The sequence below is a fragment of the Convolutriloba macropyga genome, chromosome 5, assembly GCF_964194025.1.
Source record: "Convolutriloba macropyga chromosome 5, txConMacr16.3, whole genome shotgun sequence".
In the NCBI taxonomy this organism is placed as follows: Eukaryota; Metazoa; Xenacoelomorpha; order Acoela; family Convolutidae; genus Convolutriloba; species Convolutriloba macropyga.
The window spans coordinates 61,027,326-61,047,436 of record NC_134472.1 but is presented as its reverse complement, the minus strand read 5'-3'; the positions used below and the strand labels follow the sequence as shown (position 1 = coordinate 61,047,436).

General features: G+C 34.0%; 2 protein-coding genes across 2 annotated transcripts in view; one reads left to right on the top strand and one right to left on the bottom strand.

The window, feature by feature from the left end:
• LOC142339521 (uncharacterized) overlaps positions 1 to 20,111 on the bottom strand; it is a 462,116-nt gene that overhangs the window by 158,307 nt on the left and 283,698 nt on the right. The gene's annotated exons all lie outside the window — the stretch shown is intronic.
• Positions 1 to 20,111, top strand: part of LOC142340451 (uncharacterized) — a 56,821-nt gene that overhangs the window by 14,213 nt on the left and 22,497 nt on the right. Inside the window, exons 2-6 of the mRNA XM_075391025.1 lie at positions 2,951 to 3,403; positions 4,059 to 4,607; positions 7,955 to 8,140; positions 8,868 to 9,111; positions 9,466 to 9,775. Coding sequence (XP_075247140.1) covers positions 2,951 to 3,403; positions 4,059 to 4,607; positions 7,955 to 8,140; positions 8,868 to 9,111; positions 9,466 to 9,760 — 1,727 coding nt within the window. The 3' untranslated portion in view covers positions 9,761 to 9,775. The remainder of the gene's footprint in view (positions 1 to 2,950; positions 3,404 to 4,058; positions 4,608 to 7,954; positions 8,141 to 8,867; positions 9,112 to 9,465; positions 9,776 to 20,111) is intronic.

Sequence of the window (20,111 nt, the reverse complement as noted above, 5' to 3'; positions counted from 1 at the left end):
GTTTTAACAAGTAAAACAGCAGAGAATGAGAGAAAAGGGGCAGAGCACAACCTAATGCATATTGTGCAAATGATAAGCACCAAACGAAGCTTTTTTGTTTTCAACGTATACTTCGCTGAGGAAATGTAGCCCTGGGGAACAAAATCGCACGATGAAACGGACTATAAGAGTTGCCCAAGCTGTTGTAAAACCAGTTGTTTTAATAGTTCGAATACTCGGCTTGTAGCACAGAAAATCTTATTTGAATTCAGTATTGGACTTTTTTGAAAAATGTTTTGCACCATTTTTTTGGTACAACATTTGGAGCTGTTTAGAATCCCAACAGAAACAAGTTGGCCTAAAATATACCAATTTTGCAAATTTACGAATTGATTAATACATTATTTGATTACCGGTTTATGGCGCTCCTTTAAATAAGCTTCTGAAGAGCATTCTTTTGAGTTTCATTTGAATTGCTATGGGAACACAGTGAAGGTTCAGTTACGAAAAAATACAAGAATTATGGAAATTTCTTTAAAAAGTCTCGTGATAACTTTCATAAAAGGAAACACTTTGAAAGGTTTGAACGTCTAGTTTTAATAACCCGGCCACAGAAAGGGGTCGAAGTTGGCGCAAATGCTGTAAAAATGGACCAGTACTAGATTCCAAAAGTCATCTTTTTGAAAAATTTTGTGCAAACCTGTTAGTCTTAAGCTCTTGAACTTAGGCATCTTTTATAACCCATTCAAAAGTTCTTTCCTATTCCTCACGGCTACATCTCTCTATTCGAATTTAAGTTGAATAAACAGACCTTCTTGTCAAGTTATTTCAAGCTTATCTTCTCCTCAATTGAAATTAGGTTGTCCTCTCTCAATCATCTAACACTCCCTCTTAAATTTTGCATCTGCTACATCCCGGTTTTTACTAGTGTTTTCTCTTTGGCCGTTAGTCTCAGAGGCTGACAACCTTTTAGGTAGTCTGAGCAGGTACAGCTGCTGTGAAAATGAACCCCTACTTGATTGGAACCAGCGTATCATACTTTAGAGCCTAGTGTCCCAACCTATTACATCACTCTTATGTTAGGTAACGTTACATTAAATGCTCCCCTGAAATTACACTATCCAATTCCACAGTTTCTAAAAAACTTTTTCCTTGTCCGAGAACATGTACTTTTTAGTAGATGCTCTTAACCCTGACGAAGTCACTGAGATACAATGTAGAAACAAATTTAGCCTTCATTGCTATAACGTGAACTAGTTTTTTATTAAAAATTTTCTGGCAGTTTAGCCGCTCTTTTACAACTATTGTTTAACAGATGCATAGAAAGTGGACAATACCCAGATAGTCTGAAAATTGCAAACGTTATACCGTTCTCCAAAAATATAAAATATGACCAAAAAATATTACCAATCAAATTTAAGGCCAATTTCGTTGCCACCTATTATAGGAAAAATTGTTGAGCCGATTATCTTTGGTCGAATTCAAAGCTACCTAAATGCTTCTGAGATGCTGTAAGATCCACAATTCAGTTTTTGGCAGGGGAAAAACACGGTTGATGCCATTGCAACTTTACTAGAGGAAATAGGATTAAAAATTCCCAACAACAGCGAAAAATCCAAATGCACCATTCTAGACCAGGAGGAAGCGCTTGATACTGTCGATCACATCTTATTGAAAAAGTGTTAGAGATATGGTCTTCGCGGCCCAATATACAACATGTTAAAATCATATTTGTGCAAACGAATGCAGTATACACTAACTGGAGAAAAAATGTCCAATCTGAAGCTTATAGAACTAGGCGTGCCACAGGATTCAGTTCTTGCACCTCTGTTGTTTTTTATCTTTATGAAAGACTTGAGCGTTTCCCAGAAACAATCAAATGTAATTTTGTATGCCGATGACACTGTTTTAAAGAACAGAAGTTTTGCATCTAAAATTGACGAAGATCATGACAATGCTTTAGATAATGTTAATGATTGGCTCTTAAAAAGCAAACTCACTTTGAGCACGAAAAAAAGCCTGCTTTTTGTAAAGAATAGCGCTGTGTCAAGAACATACCTAAAAATACAAAAAATGACGAAAAACAAAGTTTCAAATACCTGGGTATCACGGTAGACAATGAACGATGAAAGAGTATAACAGAGGATTTTGTTTAGCATCAGAGTTACCTGCCTATGAGCACTCAAGCAAATGTTAAAATGTAAGGGATCAATAAAATATTTCACCAATTTCAAAGGGTTTCTCAATGCAAAACTGCCTTAAAAAAGCAGGCTGTTGATTAGAAACAAGATAACTGTAATTAAAATTTAATTCACTTTTCCAATATTAGTTGGGATAAAGCGGGTTTTAGGAATGCTTCTTGGTTAAGATGAAGAAATAATCGAAAAGATTGTAGCTATGTCTACCGGAGAAATAAGGAATTTCTGCCATCAATTTTTAGATAATTATATTTTAGTTAAAGAAGACGTAGTCAGAATGTTGTATGAGCTTTAATATCACAGCTTATAGGTGTTCCTAAAACAGAATTAATTTTTTGCCAGATTTAATGGTACCTAGACAAACCATCCTTCCTCTTTTTTGATTTTGAATAACTTTCATCGAGATATACTCAATGAGAACCGGTCATCGGCCCAATAGTGCTCTCCCACAGTCAAAAATGGTTAAGTTTGTAAAGGTAACTGTGAAGATACTTATTGACTGATCGAAACAATTTATGATTATTATTATTTTTATTATTATTCCGGCATTAAACGAAAACCGATTGGCCAGTATTTTGAATTGACTAGCAGAGTCACGTAACTTGAAACGCGCCTTTTGCAAATTTCAATATGCCGGCAGTTTTAAAATCTGGCACTCTTTATAGGAAAGTCTGCATCCGCACTGCAGAGATAGGGTATTCTAAAACGTACACGTGAGTGTCTCAAAATACATAACTGAATGGTTGAAGGTCATTTTTAATGCTTATTACAACCATTTCAGCTAGGAGAGTCGAAGAAACTTAGCAGTAAGAACACAACATCTGCGAAGGAGTCACAGTCAAAAGAAGAGGAAGGAGCTGAAAGCGGGGAAAGCGATTCCATGTATTCCAAAGTGGACAGAATGTCTCGGCGGCCCCATTCCAAGAGCCAGCCTTGCTCTCCTATGACTCTAACTGTTAGCAGTGCCAACAACACTCCTACCAATAACGGCAGAAGACCAATGAACAGGGCTGCCACTTACAAGCATGAAAAGTCTCGCAGCGAACTTGTTCCCTGTTCAATCCCAGTTTTCACATCCAACTCTTCCTCTAATCATACTCCAGCCATTGTTCCACCTCCACATACACAGGAGAGGTTGATATACGAGAGAATGGACAGCTCTTGTTCGAGAGGATCAAGTGGATCTGGTCGCAGTTCAAACGCCACTCAGATTGGACTCATCTCAGGTCAATAATTCGAACATCTTTTTATTCAACTCTCGTTGCAATAACAACAGTTGCATTACTAACAATGAAGAGACCAATGTTAACTCCCGCTGAATACCACAAAAATTGCAAACATTTGCGAAACTCTGCGTTGGGATTCGAATATCTGGATCTTTTCCGTTTGCCCCCCCCCCCCCTGTTGGACGGGTGCAGATAAGCAATTAATGTGAACCCATTTAGCCGGGGGGATGGGGACACAAACGAGAAAAAAATGCGACTTATCTTTCATCGGACACTATTTTCTCACCCCTTTTACTGTGTGAATAGAGGCAAGAAAAGAGTGACGGAAAAACACAGTCCAATCAACTGCAGCGTGACTGGTTCTGCAACTGTTGTAAAGGCAACGAGAGTTGATTAAAAACATTATAAGGAGTTTGATGACTTCTCGGTGGCAATAACAACAGTGTAATATTGCATTGAGTAAACCAAGATTACTTCCCAGGTGGAGGTCCCAGACCAAAATGACCTTTTATCAGGCAAGTTCCAGACCGTTGTCGAGATTTTCGTGGGTTCAAAGATTTTTTCAGACTATGAAATTCGTGCGCAAAAGGGGCCTCGACAATGGCCTGATCAGAGATCACTCGGGTCTGGGAACTCAATCCGGGTTCAATTTCAGGCGATTCTTTCGGCTCCAATACTGCTGCGAACCAGGCCAGCAACACTATCAATAATGGAGCAGAGAGGGTGTCAGAAAAGAGCAGCCTAGAAAAGCCTCTGACTAACTCAGCTGATGAGGCCGAGAGACACATTTACGACGAAGTCCCCGCAGATGATGACAGATCAAGAGAGTTTTACTCTTCGGAAAGGGGCAAAGACCTGCTAGCGGGTCAAAAAGTTACGGCTGTGATATCTAAACAGTCTTTGAAGAGTATCTCCAGGTCCTTAGATGCGGACGCAGTGACAGGAAGCGGAGACAATGAACGCACGCCAACTTTGCAGGTCAAGAAGAAAGAAGGCAAATTGAGGAAGCAAAAGTCCTTCACTAAGAAATGGCTCTCAAATAAATCCAACTTGGTGGTACATACAAGTTCTCCAAGCTCCTCTGAAGGGCCCAGCTATTTTGGGCAACCGCTGGAAAACTTGATGCTGTTTGACCAGACATCCGGACACTACTCGATTCCACCCTTGTTTGTCATCCAATGCATACAATACATAGAACAAATGGGTAAGTACTGCTTTACTCTTATTCATAAACATTCGTGTTTTTGGACAATAAAGGGCGAACAACTGACTAGCCCTATAACTATAAGCGGGTCTCCCATTATAGCCCCCCCCCCAAGCTTAGTGGTCAAATAACCTATAGCCCTCCCAATCATAGTAATTATACCATAATGGGGGCTATAATTTCATGGGGGATTGGCTATAATGGGAAAGACCCCTATAAGCCTCTAGACCTCAACCTATATGAAATAACCTTGTTTGTGAGCTTATGAAATGACCCTGACCAAAAAAGTCAAACAAAACTAGTGCATACGATACTAAAGATAGCATGTCTTGCAAAGGGTAGAATTTTTCGAAAGCTCAGATATCCAATAAGTTTTGTTTCAATCATTAGTCCAGTTGACAAGTGAAAGTGCACGTATGACAATGATGCCACACTGTCATTAAAAGTTTGGATCTTTTCTGTTTGTGCCCTTTCCAGCTATGTGTTTGCTTATTATTCGCACCCCCAAGAGCACGTGTCATATTTTAACATAATGATTTATTGTGTAATGGCACGTGCTGTTTTGATTAGATGAATCGTATTTTCAGTTTTTAATTGCTCTCAAACGAAGTTTGTAGCATTTATATTAGTCCTGTCGGTCTTTTCTTATGCGGTTTTTCGCTTGACCGATTTTTCGTCTGACGTTTTTGACTTTTTGTCCTCAAAAACAGGATAAACAGGTAGCGCCCAGCGGGCATTAAGTGCTCTTAAAGCCTTTCAGCGCCGTTTCAAACTGTTTTGGAGACTTATACTTATGGTGTGAAAGGCGGTCTTAGAGGTTGAAGACACCTCCACTGTTGATCACCCACCCCCACTATTGCTCCCTCCCCCTCCCACCCCATCGGCCCCCCCCCCCCCCCGTGGCTACGTTCGAACAATCGATCGCTAAAAACGCGCAATTTTTAAACTAGTTTTCAAAATTTTTTTCAAGCTTTTTGCAAATTTTTGTATTTTTTGAGCTCTTTCAGCCCTAGGCGTCAAGAAACCTCCTCTAGGGTTTTATAATAGGTTACTGCATAGTTTCTAGTGGTAGTGGAATGGTTTCAACATTTTAACATCACGAATTTTAGCATTTTTTTTGACAAAACGCGCAGTTTTTTTTCAATTTTTTTGACATTTATTTTTGATTATTCACGTCTTTTTAGACGCAGGGGCCAAAAACAACCTTAAGGCTTTAATAATAAGTTACTGAACAAATTTTATTTGCAATGGAATAGCTTTCAATTTTTTGATATGAAAAATTTCACCAATTTTTTTGATGAAACTTGCAATTTTTTCAAGTTTTTTGAAAATTGTTGTCGGTTTTTAAGTTTCTCCAGCCTCAAGAGCCACATAGCCTCCTCTAGGCTTTGATTATAGTTTACTGAAAATGTTCTAGACATAGTAATTTTTTTAAAAAAGCTTGCATTTTTTCAATTTTATTGAAAACTTTTGTCGTTTTTTTAAGATGTTTTCAGCCTCAAGAGCCAAGAAACTTCTTCTAGAGTTTTAAAATAGGTTACTGTATTATTTGTAGATGTAATGGAATGTCTTGCAAGATCCTAATAGCACGAATTGAAGCATTTTTGACAATTTGTGCCATTTTTTTTCAATTTTTTGAGATTTATAGTCATTGTTCAGGTTTTTTAGGCTGCAAGGGTCAGAAAACCTCCATTAGGGTTTGATAAAAAATTGCTGTAAATTTTTGTTCATGGAATAATTTTCAACTTTTTATTATTTCAAGTTTTAGCGTTTTTTCAAAATAAAACTTGCAATTTTTTTTTATTTTTTGAATTTTTTTGGTCAACTTTTAGGTTTCTCCAGCCTCAAAGGCCACATAGCCTTCTCTAGGGTTTGATTATAGGTTAGTGCATAGCTTCTAGATGTAATGAAATGTTTTTCAAGATTTTAATATCTGCAATTCTTAAAAAATTTTCTGAATCTTTTTGAATTTTTTATTACTTTTTCCGGCACCTCCAAGGTTTGATAATAAGCTTTTGCATATTAGCTTTTCTATAAGTATTCTAGAGTTAATTGAATGGCTATTAATATTCAATGAATCCAATTTTTTGATAAAATTTATTTCAAATTTTCGGAAAATTATTGTCATGTTCCAAGTTTATGGATCTTTATGAGCCAGTGAAACTATTTAAAGCTTAAAATGGGGATACTGGGCAGTCTCTTGAGATAATGAAAAGGTTTTGAAGATTCTAATATCTTGAATTTTAGCACGATTTTGTAAATATTTGCGATTGTTTTCAAAATTTTTGAATATTTTTGTCCTCTTCTGAGTTCAACGATCATTACTGGCCAACGAAGCTTTTCAAGTCTTGCAGAAGGTTTATTTGACATAACTCCAGAGACAAAAAATATTTTCAAATATTTTCATTTTGAAATCTGGAAGTTTTTCTTTCAAACTGTGCAAAATTTTGCAAATTTTTAAAATATCAGATTTTTATTTGATTTATTTACTAACAAGGCTGGAAAACTAAAAGTTGCAGAATCGAATCAAGCGAAAGCTAGCCTCACTAAACCGTGGCTAGCTACTGATGAAGAAGCCAACCGCTCGCCGGTCGTTTGAGAGCAATTCGCCCGACGCTAGTCTGTTATGTTTACATTTTCACCTCTGAAAATTTCAAAACGCTTAAAACTGTTGGGAAGAAAATTAGGGAGCACCTTCTGCACTTTGACACAATTACAGAATTTAAAATGTTCTGAAATTAACAAATGTTACATGCTGAGTTTCCAACTATGTCTCTGGTGGGATTCTGTTTTTCACTTATGGTTCGCGAGCGTTTATGATGCTTCTCCAGGATGAAGTCCGCGACCCAAGACAGGTATTGGCCAGACCGACTTGGGTCGCGGACAGGGGGGTCCGGTGCGACCGCCCCCAATGGTCTGGAAAAAATTTGGGTCGCGCCTTCCGTCTGGCCAATGGCAATTTCGGTCTGTTCGGTCTGGCCAATACCCATATTTCGGTCTGTTTGGTCTGGCCAATACCCTTATTTCGGTCTGGCCAATACCCTTATTTCGGTCTGTTTGGTCTGGCCAATACCCTTATTTCGGTCTGTTTGGTCTGGATAGAGGTCTCTATCTGCTTTAACGAGTTCGCACTTCAATGTGAAAACTTACGATAACATTTTTGAACTAAAATGTCCTTGAACCTAATCAGATAAGATATCTATTTGTACCATGAAGGAATATATGCTCAAATTTCAATTTTGTCCTGTAGCATTTATACTGACCGGCTCCCAACGAACTTTTCCGGGTTGTTTCCATAGGTCAATGTTAAAATTAATGCTGGTGAAGAGGAAGGTTATGTTTTGTAGGCCTTGATAGTGAGGGAATCTATAGACAACCTGGGAATCAGAGTGAGAGGGAAAAGTTGCTGATGAAGTTTGACAAATGTGTGCTTTCCTCGTTGACTGGTAACAATAACAGTAGCAGTGATGAGAAAAGCAGCAGTCCTTCGTCTCCCCCTCTCAACTTCAATCAGTTCACGCATGAAACACTAGGTATTCCCTATTTAACACCATTGATTCGATTAAACCCGAATCTGATTTAGTGTCTGAATCAGAATAACGCAGAGTCTGAATCAGAAAAATCAGAATCTGATCTCAGTCTGAATCAAAGCAGATCAGAGTCACTTGAGAATTGAACAGACTGAATCAGTATTTATTCATTCATGAAAAACTTCTGATTCAGTACTGAATTGCAGTACGAGTCACATAAACAAAGTTGGTTCAAATTTAAACATAAGCTTACGTATATTTCAGCTGTTATAACTACGAAACGGCCGAGTTAATATTGTTAAAAGAATTTTCGCAAAAACATATTTAAGAGTCATTCCAATTATTATAAATAAGTTATATGTACAGTTATACGTATTGGGGAAGATAGTCGTCAAATAGGTCGATAGACCTGTCAAAAGTGATGTCCAGTTTAGTTGACGGCTAATTTGTTTTTTCTTTGACAGGTTTTAGTCGAAATGGTGTTGGCTCAAAAAATTTTTGGTCGCAAAGTCGAATTTACATAATTTCACCGCATTCACCGCATTTCACCGCAAAATTACGTACGAAATTTGCGGTGAAAAAACTAACTTTTCACCGCTTATCTTACATATTTTTGCATTTTTTCTCGACCCGGGTGGGTTCAAAACTAGTATATGTAAAAAAAAGTAGTGTGCACATTTTGGAACTGTTTTGTGTGCATATTTATAATGAAACTGAAATATTGTACTAGGTGGCATTGTATCCCAGTTAAATCTCCCCGTGGACTCAGTTGCATCTGGGTTGAAGTTCTTCTTCTCCAAACTGCCACAGCCTCTCATCCCATACAAGTACCACGAGACACTCTTCCGAACCATATCTGCCTCCTCCTCCTCCTCAACTGGGGGGACTGTTCTGACTCCCCTATTATCCGACCTCTCCTCTCTCCCTCCCCCCAACTATATCACCCTCAAATGTCTCATCCGTCATCTCTACAAGTTAGTTTATTGACGTGTTCATTGCTCAAAGAGAAAATAATTTTATATTGTGGCTAGATTTTGTCGAAAAAATAAAGTAAGATGAATAGCGGTAAACTTTTTTTCACTGCTAAAACCTGTAAATCTTACATCCATTCACCGCATTCATTCATATTTTTAAAGCAATTTTTAGGGTTGACACCGTGAGCCAGGATAGATTTTTAATCTGAAACCGGACACAGAATTGAAGGGATATAACTTTATGACTCCATAAATTAAAATAATTGGTTACGTTCATTACAGGACAAAATTACCATAAAAGACTGGTCACTGAAGGATTTATGATTTGTTAACTAGGACTCCATATACATTTAGAGTGTCTTCTAAGTGGGAAGTGAACAAGATGACGAGTGAGAACTTGGCCACCTGTTTCTGGCCCACTCTCTTGAGGCCAGCCTACACTTCCCTGGATGCAATGTCTGGCAGCTACAAGTGTAGACAGCTAGTGGAAGTTTTGATCAACAACTCTCCCACTCTCTTCCCATCTTCTACTTCATCATCCACGTCCTCTTGTTCCCCCCTCTCACCCTTTGCCCCCCACGCTCACACATCCTCCAATTCCTCGGAGAGGACAACGAGTGGTGCCAGTGACGCTCCAACCTCACCTTAGGGTGTTACATTATGGGTAAATATTGCATAATCATTTTCCTGGTGCAAAAGTTTGTCAATTTATTTTAACGAAAAATTGCACGAATCTGCAATTTTTTAAGAAAAAAGCAACAAAAGTCAATGCTTTTTCTTCAGCATCTTTATTTTAAGTGATTTATTACTGTCTGTATGTTTGGCTTCGAATTTAGGAATTTAATATCTGTGCAAAAAATTGTCCGCATTGTACCTTGAAAACGCAAAACAACGATATGACCGGATGAAAAATTTTTTATGTAAAAAACTGCTCTCAAACGAAGTTTGTAGCAATTATATTACTTCTGTAGTTTTTCTATGCGATTTTTCTCTTGACCATTTTTTCGGCTGAGCCTTTTGACTCTCATCCTCAAAAACGGGATAAACAGGTAATGCCTAGAGGGCATCAAGTTCTCTTAGAGCCTTAGATTTCGCTAGACTCTAAGAGTCTGGTTCACCGAAAACTAAAACGAATCTAGCTACTGACGAAACCAACCACTTGCCAGTCGTTTGAGATCAATTCCCCCGACGTTAGTTGGTTAAATTTAATTATCTTTTAGAAATTTAGCCACCACGCCTGCATGTACATATACACACAAATGGGTGGAGAATGTCAGTCGGAAGCTTGATTCGGCGAAAGGAATTTAACAAGATTTTGGGTGAAAATTTTCGACTTATGTTTTGCGGAAATTAGGCGAACGCCAATTTAAACACTTAAGAGGGACACCTGAAAGTCCGCATGATAATATAAAGCAGTCCAGTGTCCTCGGTCTCTTCAACATTTGTTTTCAGTGGAGAATGCTTACTTTTTTGTGAACTCTTATGCATATTTATGTTCAGTTTAAACTAAATGCTCTTTTTTTATTGGTGCAAAATTACTCACTAAAATTGGATAAAGGTAACAAATACGTTACTTTACACGTATTCTAAATTTTAATTATTTGCCAAAAATTGGGACTGGGTTGTTAATTGATCCTCGAGAAGCGAGAGCGGCAAATTGACCATCGTGTGGTGGGGTATATTGACGCAAAAGTTCTGAAAGATAGGATACATTTATTGTAGGTTTTCAATTTATTTACATGAGGAGACAAATGTTTTGGACACTTGGATACTTTATGATGTAATTTGCCCCTCTTAAGTATTCTAACTAGTTTCCACAAAGTCTAAGTTAGAAATTTTCACATAATGTGTAAAAATTTCTTTCGCCCAAATGCGTTTTCGCGAAGTACCCCCTCCTCCTCCAAACGCAAACGCAGTTATTGAAAACAATGTTTTCACATTGCTCACTCTAAAGCCCAATGGGATTTTGTATTCTAGTCATGTTTAACAATTCCTGCCAAAAAGTAGTGGATAAAACAAGGAAACCAAGCACCAGTAAAATTTGACCCTTTCTCCTAACGCTAATCGCGCATGTCGAATAGGGCCAAATTTTACTGCTTGTTGGTTTCCTTGTTTTATCCGCTACTACATATTCACTCTAAGTCTAACATTAAATTATCAAATGGCTTAATTCTAGAAAATAATAATAAGCTCGTTTGCAAATTCACCACTTTTTCGTTTTTTTCACACTCTTATGTTAAATCTTTCAGCATATTCCTCGAATCTATCTTTGGTATGTGTATATCTATATCTATGTAAATAAATACATAATCTACACTTAAAATTTTTAAATCTAAATCCGCTGATGTGTTGATTTTCATTACACATAATACAAGTTGTATATAGACTAGGATCATTATAATGTATATTCATATGATTAATAAAATCGCTATTCTTAAAGTAACCCTTACAGTTATAACATTCAAATAAACTATCTAAACACTTATCACAACATTTTCTCCATGATTTATCTTTACAACCACCACATTTTACTGATGTAGACATTTTTAATTTGTATGTTTTCAAAAATGAATTTTTTGTCTATAAAAAAATGTCTAAAGTAGAAAATGTAAACTTTTGTTATATTTGCGATTTGGCCTTTGAAACAAGGAAACAATTTGTCAAACATAATTTAAGTGATGAACACTTAAACAAGGCGAGAAAGGAGTAGGATGAAGTGGAAGATGAAATCTTGGAGAGGGTGTATAATCCAGATGAAGATGATTACGTTCTCAGACCTAAAGATCTACGAAGTAGTTTTGCTAATAATACTAAGGATATTATTAAAACTAAAACTGAAACTGAAACTAAAGCTAAAACTAAAACAGATACTGATGATAATATCTACACCAGAATTAGGTATGAGTGTAAAGAATGTCATGAAGAATTTAGGAATAAAATAGCGCTAACTACTCATTCATATAGTCATAATCGCAAGTATCTAGAAAACGCAGAATACGTTGATATAAACTCTAGCTAGAACATGAGAGAATTTTATATTACTGATAAAGCTGGAAATTTTATTGAAGACATAGACGAAGCCATTAATAACTCTTTAGAAGAAATTAAACTCATGTTACCAGTATAGAAAAGTTAAGAGTTTTAAATATAAGATCACAGCTGAGTGTGAGTACAAAAAGAGAACGAAAGAAGAAGTTAAAACTACTAAAATATTTTTCAACACTGACTATATTATTAATAACGCAATATATGTAAATGGAGACTTCACTCAATGGTTAAACTTTGAAAGGGAAATATATGAGGGTTATGGCTATGACTTTGAGTTTCTCGGATTAAGAAGTATTCAGATAAATATTGAACCAACTAAAGCATCTGTTGGTAGTTATATAGATTTACCCCCAGTCTCAAAAACTCTAAATCAATATTGAATATACGCACTTCCAAATGTAACTGCTTGCAACTGGCTATTACTGCTTGGCTATATCCTGCTATCGATCCGCGAAGTGGCTTTCTCAATAATGAAACACGCGAGAGTAAATATGTTAATAATCTAATTGAAGCACGACAACGAGATGAAGATGATTTTGCTTATATAATGAGAATACAGAAATTGTACAATATTAATATTTGGGTATACACACCTTGTGTTGGGGGCAAAGTAGAATTGTTTAAACCAGTGGATGATTTTGATAAAGATAGAAAAGATGTCAGAATATTGGTTTGGGTAGATGGTACTACAGAACACTGTGCTCTAATTTAAAACATAGAAACCTTGTTAGATCGATCAAATAAAAATAACATTAAATTTTATTATTGTGATAGATGTACATATTGGTTTGATTCACAATGTAACAACTCTTTCAAACCCGAGGTTGTTTGTCCTAAGAAGAAAAAAATTACTTTTATAAATGAACACAAACGTCAGAATATAAAAAATATTATAACTGCTGATATAGAATGTTGCATTGTTGAAGTCGCGACTAATGGCTGTAAGTATGTAATAGCTGAACACATACCAATAAGTGTGGGTTACATCTGGCAGTGTAATTTCAAATACTATTTCGTTCTTGATTGTATCAAAAGATTTGCTAGTGATCTATTAGAAATAGGCACTGAGAATAACTTCAAGCGCAACAAACAAATGATATTTAATGAAGAAGATAAATTATATCATGAAACATATTACTTGTCATATCTGCAGTAAAACATGTATTAATAAAGTAAGAGATCATTGTCATAAAACTGGTAAATATAGAGGACCAGCATTTAGGATATAAAATCTGAGGTACAAACAACAAAACTTCATTCCCATAATATTCCATAATGGCTCTGGTTATGATCTCAATCTACTATATAGTGAACTCTTTAAACAGAATAGTGATAAAAGAAAAGTAGATAACATACCACTAGCTGCTGGTAAGTATAAGATGTTTAGCATTGGTTGTCTTAAATTCTTAGATAGTTATAACTTTTTAGCTATGCCTCCAGATCAAATGGCAAAGACATACGGGTGTACAACTTAAACATTATATCCATTTGAATACTTTGGTTGAGAGTCGTATAAACATCTTATAGGTAATCTAAATAAAAAAGACTTCAAATCCTCACTATCTAACGGATTACCAACACAATAAGAAGTAGATAACTTTAATAATGAAAACAGTCATAAAACTGGTACAGATCTAACTATTGAGTATTTACAAAATGATGTGGAAATATTAGACTACTGCATGAATGAATATGTTCAACAAAGTATGAAAGAATTCAAGCTCAATCCCCTACACTATGTAAGTCTCCCAGGCCATAGTTTTGATTGTTGGTTAATGTCAAGCGGTGTAACATTAGATACATTACAAGATAAACAAATGCTAGATGATTTTGTTGAAGCAAAGGGAGGGGGCATATGTGGTATAATGGGAGAAAGGATAGTCAACAATGGTGAAACAGGGATGAAGTCACATAACAGAAATATCTGGTACATTGATGCAAATAACCTCTACGGCTATGCAATGATGCAAAAGCTACCTTATAAGGACTTCCAGTTTATACTACTACTCTTGATACTATATTAAATACTCCAAATGATACTGATCATGGTTATTATATAGTTTGCGATATTGATTATACTAATAGTTGTAAAGATAGAACCGAGCAATTAGCATTAATGCCCGATAAAAGAAAGATAAATGATAATGAATTGGGATACCGAGAAAGAGAGAAAGGCAAAACAAAAACAGAGAAATTAATCTTAGACCAAAACAGCAAAACAGAATACATGGTTCATTATAGGATGTTAAAGTTCTATGTTAAGATGGGTGTAAAAGTAACTAAAGTACATAGAGTAATTAAATTTAAACAAGACTATATATGTAGAGATTATATACAAAACAATACTAATAAAAGAGCAACAGCCAAAACTGAAGCAGAAAATGATGTAAGGAAATTAATGAACAATTCACTATATGGAAGAATGTGCATGAATCCCCTACACTTCCTTCACAGTAAGTTCTTACATGATGAAGAAAAGATAATGAAAAGTATAAGTAAACCAACATTTAAGAATATATCTAGATATAAGGATTGTAGCCAAATTGAATATATAAAGAAAAAAATAGAATATGATTCTCCAGTATATGTAGGTGTTACTATCTTAGAATTAAGTAAATTACACATGTATGATGTATTCAATAATATTCTTCAACCATTATATGGATACATATAATGGTTGAAGAATAATATGGTACATATAACCATTGATACATACAATGGTTGAACATATCTTCAACTCCATTATATGGATACTGTTAGTTCTGTATTAAGTTTTAGCGAGGGTAATGTCGACAATGAACACATGGACCTATCCAATCTCGAACCTCCAATTAAAACTAATAATTAAGTTCCAGGCAAATTCAAACATGAACTGGGAAGTAGAATAATAGAAGAGTTTGTGGCACTAACACCAAAGAAATATAGCTTTAACGATTACCCCAATAAAACTAAAGAGAAAGGAATAAAGAATTGTAACAATGCTAAACATGAAGAATATTATAATGCACTAATGTATAACACAGAGAGAACTGTAGATGAATGTAGAACACAAAAAGTTGTTGATAACATGACAACAACAAAAACAAGTAAGATTAGTCTAAACACATTTGATGATAAAAGATTTTATGTAAATAACATTAAAAGCTATCCTCATGATGGGAATCTGTATCTATTCAAAAGAGATCTGGTAAATAAAATCTGCGAAGCAGTATGGGGAAGGGCAAGCCTTGTTACACCAAACCCCCTTCCCCGATTAAGAATGCATCAGTGAAACTGCTTCGCAGATCATTAGATGGAGACAAAGACCTACTGGTTAATAATATTCTAGAACTAACCATTAGTGATGATAGAAAGTTAATTGAAGCTGCAATTACACTATATAATGATTTATTATAATTATAAAAAATGACTAAATTAGAAACACTTATAAATTTTAAAAAAACAACAAGAATATTATGGTGAAATAGAAGAGTCATTTGATCCTTTAACTAAAACACTAAATGCAAACAGTGAACACAATCTAGCATTAATTGAACAAACATTAAGAGCAATAGATTGGCAAAATCAAGAGTAAGATAAACAAACTAAGATAATCCAGCAAGCTGGTTTCCAGATCGGTGAAAACACTTCCAAGATTAATGAAACGCTAAAAGAGGACTATAAAGGAAACTCAAGATATAGCATCAGTTTTTGTTGATACAAAGACAGCCAAACTTCTTCTTTTAATGGGTGGTCAAACTAATCCCCAATTAAAATTAAATCTTGTAGATTTGCCTACTAGAAGACATAAAATGAATGATGTTGATATAACCCTAGAGCTGGGTTCATTTTTAGTTAAGCATAATATATATGAATTTTCAGATGGATTTATTAACTTTCTTACTAAATCAAATGTAACATATGATGATAATATTGAGGAAGATGAAAATAAAATTAAAAGGTTTTTAAAGGATATCAGATATGATGTAGGAAAAGGGGATAAGAGAAGCGCTAGATTAAAAACAAAAAACGTATGATGGGGTAAAAGATGATGTATTTGGCAGGGGTTTAAATAGCAACCCTAACCCAAATAATCAACGAAGTTGCCATTTAAATGGTTTAGTAGAAAGACTAGAATTATTAATACTGGAAACAAAATCTGGTCATGATGGATTATATGATGAAATGCTAGATATATCTAAGCAACAATTATCTATGAATATTATTAATCAAGAGCAATTAGATAATTTTGTTTTTAACTATGGTAAATAAATAATGATGGAAAAACAACAACAATTATTAGCTAAAGAAGTATTCAGTCCTCAAATAACAAAGTTTAGAAGAGAAAGAATAATACCATTATATAAAGATGAAACATGGTCAGCTCATTTAATTGATAAGTCATCTCTAAGTAAATACAATAATAATTATAAGTTTATAATAACTGTTATAGATATATCCACAAAACATGCTTGGGTTATTCCATTGAAGAATAAATCTGGTTTATCCAGAACTAATGGTTTTAAAATAGTATTAAGTGAACATCCACAGGATGGCTCTGAAAGTAGAAAACCAGAAAAGTTATGGGTAGATAGAGGTAGTGAGTTTTACAATAAAACATTTAAATCTTTACTTAAAGAATATGAAACAAAACTATATTCTACTTATAGTGATTTAAAGGCTGTGTTTATAGAGAGATTTAATAGAACATTATTACACATAATAAATAAACTTATTTTCATCAATGGTGATGGTAATTGGGTAAATATACTAAATGATGCAGTCATAACCTATAACAATAACATTCATTCAACAATTAATATGACACCAGTTGACGCTTCTAATAATCCTGATAAAGTTAAATACTATGTTAAATCTATCAAAGCAGCACCAAAATTTAAAGTAGGTGATTATGTTAGAAAGGCAGATAAACGTAATATCTTTTCTAAAGGTTACACTTTTAATTGGAAGAGAGAACTATTTAAAGTTAATGAAATTTGAAAACACAACCACTAACATTTAAGATAGAAGATATTAATGGTGAGATAATAGAAGGTAAATATTACGAACAGGAATTATTAAAATCCGAGTTTGACTTTGAATCTAATAATAAAGTTTTAGAATCATTAAATACATTTCTTAATATAAATAATGACAAGAAACAGATTCAACCAGGCTAAACACCAATGGCGAAGCATGACCGGAGGTCCATCGAGGAACCCGCTTCTCGGATCAACATCAACAAACAACTTAACACTAAGTAAGGCTCGTGGGTTATTCCTAGAAGATAATGATAATATTGATATGAAGGATACCTATGAAATTATAATTGTACACCCTCCAATAGATGAAAAAGATGTTGTTAATAAAGAGTATTGTGACAATAACTTTTTATCTTCTAATAATAAAATAGATATTTTAAGTAAAAACATAACTGAGCTAAGAAAAGGTGAATTTGATAAAGTCACAACTAAAACATTACAACTAAATGAAACACAAGTTAATGATGAACTAATTAATGAGTTTATTGAATCAGCAAATGAAGTCAAAAATACTGTTAACTTTTGTAATAAAGTTGCCGCTGATACTATCTCTAAATATAATCAATTAAAACAAGAATTTGATAATAATAAGTTTAATCAAAATATTACTAACATACATTTGGATGATTTGTTTACTAACGGTCTAAGGGGTTTAAAGAAGTTAATAAAAAGACTAATTCTTTTATCGATGAAGCCCTTTTAAAGAATAAAAAGACATTAGTACAATATATAGTAGCTATATTACTTGACAGTAAACTTATTATTAACAAAGAACAAGCAAGACTAGAGATGCACTATGATTTTAATCATGAAGATATAATGAGAGATATTGATAGTTATCTTACTATATAGTTATAGCTATAAGGAACTGCTTCACAGATAGTTTCTTTCTGTAAACAAATACAAAGTTGACAAGAAATAGATTCAATGAGGCTAAACATCAATCAACATCAAGACCAACAAACAACTGAACACTAATTAAAGCTCACGGTTTATTCCTAGAAGATAATGATAATATCGACATGAAAGATATTTATAAATTTATAAATGTACACCCTCCAATAGATGAAAAAGATGTTGTTAATAAAGAGTTTTGTGACAATCACCTATTATCTAATAATAAAATAGATATTTTAAGTAAAAACATAACTGAACTAAGAAAGGGTAAATTTGAAGAAGTTACAACTTACCAAATAAGTGCAAACATTATTGGTTTGCCATCATCTACAACCAATGGAGATACTGTATGGGTTGATGGTGATACAGTTGAACTAGTTTCTCTTAACTCATCTAATATATCCACATTTGCCGATAAGTTGACTGAAATTGAAACTAATGTTGTTCATTTTTGCAACAACGTTTCCGCCGATACCATTTCTAAAAATAATGAATTAAAAGTAAAGCTCGATAACAATAAGTTTAATCAGTCAATTACTAATATTCAATTAGTTGATGCATGTGTTGATAGATGGAGAGGTTTAAGAGAAAACCATATATTAATGATGAAAAAAGTTATAAAATATATAATAGCTGTATTATTAGAAAGTAAGCTAGTAGACAACAAAGAACAAGCAAGACTAGAGATGCATTATGATTTTAAACAAGAAGATATAATGAAAGATATTGAGAGTCATTTTACTACTGAAAATGAGTCAACCAACAGCACCGAGTGAGAGATAACTTTACCCAGACCTATCATCTGTATCAGAAAGATTGATAAACGAAAAAATCCAAGCTAATAAGTAGATATAAAAATTAAATTAACGTGGCTGAGATAACAGAAATACTATTATCATCAATAGAAACAACGGCAACAACAACATCAGTTGCAATAACAGGTATAGTTCTGCGTTAATCTATACCCACAGCTTTTGCTACAGCAACAGTTTGTTGTTCATTATCAAAAACAATTAATACTAAAATAAGAAATAAAATTATAAAGTATTCACAGATGTATATTTTAAGTAAACAATTTAGCGACCAGTTTAATAAACTATATAATAAATCAATGAATGATAATTAAATAGATATTGACGAGTATAATGAATTGGTCAAGGTTTATGAGGAATATAAGAAGAACAAGAAAAACAAGCTGAGTATTTTTTTAAACTAAAGTTATTGGTGTTTAGTTATAATAATATATTTAGTAATAACAATATTAGTATTAATATTTACCATTAGATATATATATATATATATATATATCTAGTCATAATCATAGTCATAGTTATACACATAGTTATTTTTAAACTCTAATATTTAAACTCTAATATAGTTATATTTAAACTCTAATATAATTGAACTATCTTTTCTTTGTACCTAAGTATAACCCTCTTCCTTTTTGTACTACCTTTATACCTTCAACAGTAGTTGCAAATTTAATTACATCAGGAGAGGCTGATAACGCAGCTCTAGGGTTTCTAGATGCAGCTACACTTCCTTTTTTACTTGCTATTTCTAATGCTCTTACTGGATTATTAGCAACATTCTTTCCGAAGTTAACTGTAGCTTTACCAACACTTTTAAAGAAATCTTTCAATCCCTCAGCTTCTATTGTTGCATCAGATACTGTCATTGATTTATTCCTTCTACATTTAGTGCAGGATCCTCTTAACATCTTAGTACCTTTTGAAGTAATAGCTCCTCTAATATTATTAGTACAACTATAATGTCTGCCACCAACACAATAAGAATTAGTTTTGAACTTATTTAAAAGACTCATTTCTATATATAAAAATAATGGAAGTTAAAAAGTATAACTCTTTTGTTGATATTAAATCTAAGCCTAAGGCTAAACCATTACCTAAGGCTAAGATTAAGCCAAAGCCTAAAACTGAACTTGAAGCTAAGGGATTGACTCTAGATAATAAAAAGAAACTCGATACTATTTATGCTAAAGGTTTTGTTAAGACTAGTAGGAATTAGTTTGAT